At 39.3% G+C, this 8,646-nt stretch overlaps 2 protein-coding genes across 2 annotated transcripts; both read left to right on the top strand.

The window, feature by feature from the left end:
* Positions 1-1,499: 1,499 nt before the first annotated feature.
* Positions 1,500-2,462, top strand: LOC104531780 (olfactory receptor 11A1-like). Its single transcript, XM_010176776.2, is given in 1 exon segment — positions 1,500-2,462. A coding segment is annotated over 1 exon segment (963 nt).
* Positions 2,463-7,475: 5,013 nt separating this feature from the next.
* Positions 7,476-8,441, top strand: LOC104531779 (olfactory receptor 10A7-like). Its single transcript, XM_010176775.1, has one exon. It carries the CDS (start codon positions 7,476-7,478, stop codon positions 8,439-8,441), a length of 966 nt encoding a protein of 321 aa, XP_010175077.1.
* The last annotated feature ends 205 nt before the right edge of the window (positions 8,442-8,646 follow it).

Here is an 8,646-nt window from a genome sequence, read left to right as displayed (position 1 = left end):
CTGACAAGAAAAGCCTATACAGAACTAAAAAGAAGCAGATTTTATGTTCGGTTCCTTTCCTTAACCACAGTATTGTGTCTAGTTTTGGCCACCAAACAAATCCAGAAAAGATCAGCCAAAGCCTCAGGAGTTTTGGAAAATGGGATTTGTAAGGAAATCTAGAGAATGAGGTAATTCAGTACACAAGAGAAAAATAAAAAAAGCACTGTGACAAGCAGTAGGATTTACCTACACTGGTTTTTTGTTTAAGGGTTTGCAACTAAACTCTGACTTCTCAGTGACAAGAAATAGGTACTTTCACAAGATGATTCATCTTGTCTGTTTTAGGGTGAATTAAACTCCTTAAATCTGGAATCCTTCATTCTACCCATTGACAAGACTGAAGGGTGAGACAACTGGAGAGTGCTTTTGTGTGTGTTTGGAGGGTTTTTGGCAGGACGAACATATGCTGAGGATGGTATAGATGTTCTTCACACTTATTTTTTGTTGGTGGAAGTACGATTCTTTTTCAGACTACTTCAAGTAAGAAAAATATCTGCATAGAGATCATGCTATGTGCTTATATATAGTGAATATATAATATGCATCAATACATATTACAGAATCACAGAATGGTAGGAGTTGGAAGGGTCCTCTGGAGATCATCTAGTCCAACCTCACTGTCAAAGCACACACATCTAGAACAGGTAGCACAGGACTGCATCCAGGTGGGTCTGGAATATCTCCAGAGAAGGAGACTCCACAACCTCTCTGGGAGGCCTGGTCCAGTGCTCTGACACCCTCACAGTAAAGTTTTCTGCATCTTCAAATGGAACTTCCCATTTGTGCCCATTGTCCCTTGCCCTGTCACTGGGCACCACTGGAAAGAGTCTGGGCCCATCCTCTCAATACTCACCTTGTAGGTATTGGTAAGCATTGATAAGATCCCTCTCAGTCTGCTCTTCTCCAGGCTAAATAGACCCAGGTCTCTCATCCTTTCCTCAGCAGAGAGATGCTCCAGTCCTCTCATCATCTTTGTAGCCTCTGCTGGACTCTTTCCTGTAGTTCCTTGTCTTCCTTGAATGAGGAGCCCAGAACTGGACACAGTACCCAAGATATGGCCTCACTAGGCCACACTCTTCTTAATGTACCCCAGGAGACCATTGGCCTTTGTTGCTATGAGGGCACATTGCTGGCTCTTGCTTAACTTGCTGTCCACCAGGATCCCCATGTCCTTCTCTGCAAAGCTGCTTTCCAGCAGGTCAACCCCCAACCTGTACTGATGCCTGGGGTTATCCCTCTCCAGGTGCAGAACCCTACACTTGCCTTTGACCTCATTAGGCCCCTCTCTGCCCAGTTCTCTCATATTAGTATAGAAACCAGGTGACAAAACTGATAAAGCAAATACTTTTTTCCTCTTAGTTTCTCTATTCTGTGAAGAAATTTTCATTATTTGAGTCTTAACTGTCAAAGTCTTAATTGGTGGTAACATTTCCTGTTTTATTACTAGAACTAAAGTTATGACAAAGCAAGAGTAGAAAAACAAAACGGTTGTTACAGAGTTCATCCTCCTGGGATTCGGGAATGGCCTTGAGCTGGATTCTTTTCTCTTCCTGATTTTTCTATCAATCTACATTGCAATCATAACTGGAAACATCTTCATCATTGTGCTGAGGGTGGTTAATCAGCACCTTCACACCCCAATGTACTTCTTCCTGGGTAATTTGGCCTGCTTAGAAATCTGCTACTACTCAAATATCTTGCCGAGGACGTTGCTTAGCTATCTGGATGGAGAGAAAAATATTTCAGTCAATGAATGTTTTACTCAATACTATTTCTTTGGTTGCTTGGCAGCTGCAGAGTGCTACCTCCTCGCAGTGATGTCCTATGACAGGTACCTAGCAGTGTGCAAACCCCTGCGCTACCCATCCCGTATGAATGGAAAGCTCTGTCTCCAGCTGGGTGCTGTATCTTGGATAAGTGGCATTCTATCTAATTCTATACTAACATTCCTGATCTCAAATTTAGATTTCTGTGGGCCTAATGAAATGGAACATTTTTTCTGTGACTCATTCCCAATGATAAAACTCTCCTGTAGTGACACTCATGTGGTGAGACTTGTCACTTCTGTTTTGGCAGGTATGTGCTCACTGCCTCCATTTCTGTTGACCTTCTCATCCTGCCTCTACATCATTATCACAGTCATGAGAATTCCTTCTGACACTGGAAGGAAAAAGGCCTTTTCCACTTGCTCCTCACATCTTATTGTGGTGATTCTTTTTTACTGGTCAATATTAACTGTCTATGTACTTCCTCAACATGATACCCAAATATCTCCAAAAAAAATCTTCTCTGTGTTTTCTACCATTGTCACTTCCTTGGTCAATCCTCTCATCTACAGTCTGAGAAACAAAGAAGTACAGGAAGCTCTTCAAAAACAGACCAGGCAAATGATGGCTTTCAGAGGGTTGTCTTCTGCTTAAAAAAAAGGGGGTAATCATCCTTAATGAGTTACAGGTTCAGACGCAACTACGTGGCATATGAATACTTAATTTTAATAAAGCTTGGACATATATATAGCTGGGCATCTTAAAAGTAAATAAGCAGAGAAACAAAACAGGTAAATAATCTTGCTATCAGTTGGGGGATGGTACAGAGAAAGAACATAAATATGCAGTAAACACTGTAAAGTAAGCAAAATAAATCCATGTCAGTGCATATGTATTGTTGTGCATGATATCTTCTTGACTGCCTGCTTGCTTTCTTTTTCCTCACTACAGCTGAAATTCAGTTCAGAATAAGTTGAAACTCAGTTTATAGTGGATAGACTATTTCTTTATTAATGTTACGTTCTAGATTACTCTGAACACCTACGGTGTAGTAGTCTACATCCAAGATAGTTATCAGGACTCCCTTGATTGCAAATGAAGAAAGTGAGAAACATTTTTTGAATGTGGCTCATCTCATCTATTTTGGATGTCTAGTTTTGTTTAATATAAATCATGCCCTAGAAGGTCTCAGTTCATATTAAATAACTGCTAGCTCATACAGAAGAACACACAATGTAGACATCCAATCTAAAATTAATGAAATACAATCCATATTTGGACTGACAATTAAAACCATAAATTGAAAGCAAAATTCCCACAACAACATTGCAACAACTTCCAAAGAAGAATGCCCACCCTGTTGACATTTGGTGGAGGGCATTAAATGGAAAGGACCATCTTTACCAATCTGAAATTAGCTCATTTTGCTTGCGTAGTTATATTGTCCTTGACAACAATTAGGAAATAGGAAGAGCTGTTTAGAAATCTTCTGTGGGTTATGGAATTGTGATTGTGAGGTGCGTTCTTGTATTTAATTTGGTTAAAAAAATAAAAGAAATAGTGGTTAGCAAAGCTTCACACTTCTCTAAAGTGTCTAGCAGTGCAAGAGGCAGTGGAGAAGAGACAGTATAGGAAGAGGGACAGTCATCACAGTAAAGAAATACAGCTTTTTAGAGTAGGTAGAAGAGCAAGAAATGGCTAATGGGAAACATTTCTGGGGTCTAGAGGAGGGAACAACTGGAGAGGGAATTAACAAACATAGGAAGGAATAGGTACCACTTGCCAGACACAGCTGTATGACAGGAAAAGCTTTCTCATGCCTTGGCTAAGTTTAGGCAATTAATTAGAACTATGAATTCAAGAATCTACAAATATCTGTCCCACAGCATATATCTACAATAGGTCAAATTAGCCAGGCCCAGAAATGTCTATGTTGCTTTATTTACTATAATGGTTATCCATTTACACTTAGACATCTGCAATACAAACTCTGCACGTGTGAGTCACCTAGTTTCCCAACATACTCACTAAATGGAAAAAGGCATTTCTACATTGTGACTTACCTGAACATTTTGAACTTCTGAGGCTATGATGAATTATGCCTAAGAAGTGGCTGTTCCTTTCCTTTGATAATAGGGTAAGTGACTCTACGACAAGCACAGATACAGAAATTGAAGACACCAGCCACTTGACAAACATAGACCTTCAGTGCTGTTTGAGACACCCAGGAGCTGGTCTCCAGTGATGTTCTAGAAGGACAGGTCTTGTGTGGACCTCTATCATATTTGCCAGTCTTAAGCAGATACCCTGGATACTCAAGAGCATTTCAAAAGTCAATAGATGTCAACAACAATTAAAACACTGGACTACAGATGTCTGAAGTTAGGTATGGTGAATCTCACTTTGACTTGCTATTGGGTTTCCTTACCTTTCACAAAATACTTTGTCTAATGTGAGTCTAGGACACTTTTCAAAATTTAATTTTGGAATCCTCAGGCTGAATTTCTAATTTTCCAAAGAGTTGTAGTACAAGTAGGATCCTTTTCAACTGAATTTATCCATTCAACTGTAGACTTTTTAGCTAAATGGCATGCTGCTACTACCTGCCTGATAATAAAAGAGATAGCTGTGTTCACAAGGTGATATAGCCATCTTCAGACAGATGTCTACAACAAATGGTCAGATTTTGTTTGTGCTTCCTTCCTCTCCAACAAGACAGACTTGACTAATAATTAAAAAAAGGCATCTAGCAAAGGCTGTTTTCCTCCTCCCATTGCCTTTAAATGGAGAATCACACTTTGCTTTTTAAACTTTATTTTTAATTTAAATTTTAACCTGATTATTGATAGTTTTATCACTTCTACTCACGTAAGAATTCAGAAAAAAAGTTAACTTTCATTAATTTAAATATTTCACCATCTGCTACAATACCAAGGGAGATGTTTTGTCTCCTGAGTATACTGGGTAATGAATCCAGAGAGGGGTTCTTATCTTCGGAAACAATGCAAGCTAGCATGTAGTTCAGAACAGCTGAACCTCACTCTTTCTTGAAGATACTGGAGGAGACTCTTCACAGTCCTGAAATGGTGCCCAAAAGGCAGGAAAAGTTATCCCTGTGTCTGAAATCATGAACAAAGGCATCATATCAGAAACTCTGGATTGCTTCTCATGAAAATTGAGGTATACTAGTATTTTCTATATTAAATGGTAACGAAAATTGGCAAGAAAATATGCTTATTAGCATAGATGTAAGAGAATTAAGTACTTCTAGCAATTAGCTTATTTTAGATTACTTCTGAAGAATGAACTACAATAACAACTGAGAGTTGTTTCTATTGACAGATTGTAAGGGAAACGTGAACAGGTATCTCAGTTGCTGATGTTTGCCATATGGCTGCTTGCAGAAACAACACAAAAGCTTTTCTTGATCATTCCTTCCAGCTCCAAAATGGGTCTTTGTTTAAAAGAAACGAAGTAGTTGCACAGCTTGGTAAAGGGAGGTGCTACGCACAACAGAGGACAATCAAGTCAGAGAATATTTCAGTAAATTGAACCCACCCAAACCCATGGATGCAGCAGAAGGTGCTGAGGAAAGTGGCTGATACCATTGCAAGACAGGCATTTGTCATCTTTGACAAACTGGGGTAGATTCCCAGTGACAGAGAAAAAGCAAATGTGCCTGTCTTCAAGAAGGCCAAGATGAAAGTTTTGAGGAATGTTAACCTCACCTCAGCCTTGAGTAAGAATATGGAGCAAACCTCCTGGAAGCCATGTCCAGGTAGGGCAGGAAATGATGTGCAACAGTGCAGATTTACCAAAAACTTGTCATGCCTGACCAACCTGCCACCTTTACTTGATGAGATGACTGGCTTAGAGAGGGTAAGGGTAGGATGGTGGATTTCATTTAATGACTTCAGCAATTCTTGACAAAATAGCCTTGTAGCCAAACTGGGAAGATGTAAACTGGATGGAAAAACATTAGAATGATCTGGACCATCAAGGCTTTAACAGGTCGCCATCAACAATCTGAGTCTACCTGGTAGCTGGCTATAAGAGACATTCTTCATGGGCTGATCCTGGGACTAATGCCGTTTCACATATACATGAGTGACTGGGAAGATGTGACGGAAAACATCCTCAGGAGTTTACAGAGGACAGAAATTTGGGGACAAGGGAAGAGGGTCATACTCAGGAACTTCATGAATTTCAAGACAAATGCCAAGTCCTGGCCATAACACAAAAGATGCATAGGTATAGAATGAGGCTGACCATCTGAGGAGTAGCTCTGCAGAAAAGTATATGGGGTTTCTGGTGGATGGCAAGCTGGACGTGAGCCAGCAGCATGTCCCTGCGTTGGAGAGGAGTAACCATGTGGACAGCTGTGTTAGCAGGAGCTAGGAAGCTGGTCAAAGGAATGCACCCATTTCCCTCTGCTTGGCACTTGCAAGGCCACCTATGGAGGAAGGTGTCCCATTTTGGGATCCCTCTATACAAGAAAGAGATTGATAAATAAAAGACTGTCCAGAAGAGGACCACTAAGACAAGCAGAGGAAACACAGGTCAAGATGGTAACATCCTGAAAGGGGTTGTATTTTATCACAATGTCAACTTGTAATTTAATTTTACTGGGAAGGAATATAGGATGCTCAACCAGTGCTGATAATCAAAGTGCAGGTTGGAAGGTGCCTTAACTTCAAATTGTCGGGTAGGACCTTTCCCAGCTAACACTGCTTTTCACAATGCATGTAGTTGCTCCTTTCTGTTAATGAATGGCACCTGCAGGCAGCATCACCAATAAAGACAGCTGGATTAACTGAGAAATACAATCTAGGTTTATGACTTACCTTTGTAGCTAGCATAAAGACATGTAAACTGAGAAGGTTATCCAAATGTTTACCTCAGATACAATTATCTACATCATAAATATCTAAATAAGGAAAGGTAGATTGCAGATGGTCTACAAGAGACAAGTTTCTTAAAATACTGAATCACAAACAATTGCCCAGTGGCACTGAATAAAGAACAATGACAGTTAAAAAAATCACAAAAATTAGCAGGTCATTATTTTATATTTTAGCATTGATAAGACCAAATAGTAAAATACATGTTCTGTCCATCCTTCAAGCTTCAAACATATGGCTGTACCATCAATCATTTTATTCTCCCTTTTTTATTTGAAAACTGTAATACATATATATATATGTATGCATGTTATGTGAAAATGGGAAAACTTTTGTTTTTCTAAAAATGGAGCAGATAATGTAACTAGATTTCAGTTCTGAATTAATATTTTGCACACAGAAAATAAAATAGATGAATTGCTGACAAAAACATATTTCAGAAAATACCAGTTGAACTGAAATGTGAAACAGACATGTCAAAATTTTAGCTTAATTAAAAAGGAAACTAGACAAACTATAAGGAAAAGACTAGCTCTTCTGCACTGAAGCTCACCGTTTTTTTTTTTACTACCTCTCTTTTATTATGTGTTGCTTTTTTTAGTGTGCCTCTCAAAATGTTATTTGCCCAGCTATAGTTGATTGTCCCATTTACTAAATAATGGAACTAATTTCAGAGCAGCTCACTATTTTTTCTTCATCCCTATAAAGTCTTTTCTTCTCACGTCTTCCTTGTTGGCTGATACAGGTTGTGTTGTTCCTCTTTCACATGGAAGCTCTTGAAACGCCACGGCTCAGAAACCAGACCTACTTCACCCTACAGGGTTTCTCCCACCTCATCACTCTTCAGGTCTTCCTCTTTGAGGGAATTCTTCTGATGTTCCTAATAACAATGACAGGGAACTTTCTCATCATTATAGTTGCAACCATCGACCCTGCCTTGCACACACCCATGTACTATTTTCTCAAAAACCTGGCTTTGATTGATATTTGCTTTACAGTAAACATAGTACCCAAGACTCTTGTGGATTTGTTGTTGGAGAGAAAGGTCATCTCCTTTTCTGCTTGTGCCCTACAACTTTATTTTGTCATATTCTTCATCACTTCTGAGTGTTTCCTCTTGGGTGCCATGGCATATGACCGGTACCTGGCTATATGCCATCCCTTGCACTATGCCATAACAATGAACAGGAGAGTGTGTCTACATATGGTCATAGTATGCTGGACTGCTGGTATTCCATCTTCTGTAGGTCTCACTGGTTGGCTATTTAGCTACCCCTTTTGTGGCTCAAAGGAGATTGAACATTTCTTTTGTGATATCACTCCCATTCTGGATCTGGTCTGTTCAGACACATACATATTCAAGCTTCTTGTGTTCATTGCTACTCTTATAATTATTTTGATCCCATTTATCTTGATAGCAGCCTCTTACATCCAGATAATCCATACCATTCTCCAAATGCCATCTGCTGAAGGAAGACGCAAAGCTTTTTTCACCTGCAATGCTCACCTGGTGGTCGTGACACTGTTCTACTGCACAACTGGCTTGGTACATTTAAAGGCAAAGTCCAGTCTCTTGGCAAAGAGCAGGAAACTGATGGCTCTGTCTTATACAGTAGTAACTCCTATGCTGAATCCAATCATCTACACCTTAAGAAACAAAGAAGTAAATCATGCTTTGAAGAAGACATTTGGGAGAAGACAATTCTTCAGCAAGGTGCCTCTGCCTAGATAGTCTCACAGATTTTTCACATTTGTTCACCCTTGAAAGGTTAAAAATCAAAGCAATAATGCATTCCTCACAATCTGTAAAGGGTTTGGACATTTTAGCATACATTATGTATATAATTGTGTATAATGTACATAATCTGTATAATGAATAAATTAATATGTGTAACTGTCCAAAATATTTTAGAGACCACAAAAATAACCCATAAAAT

Source organism: Antrostomus carolinensis, unplaced genomic scaffold (assembly GCF_000700745.2).
Source record: "Antrostomus carolinensis isolate BGI_N321 unplaced genomic scaffold, ASM70074v2 scaffold9521, whole genome shotgun sequence".
NCBI classification, from domain to species: domain Eukaryota; kingdom Metazoa; phylum Chordata; class Aves; order Caprimulgiformes; family Caprimulgidae; genus Antrostomus; species Antrostomus carolinensis.
Note: the sequence above shows the minus strand (reverse complement) of the source record. Positions and strands in the feature narration are given on the sequence as shown.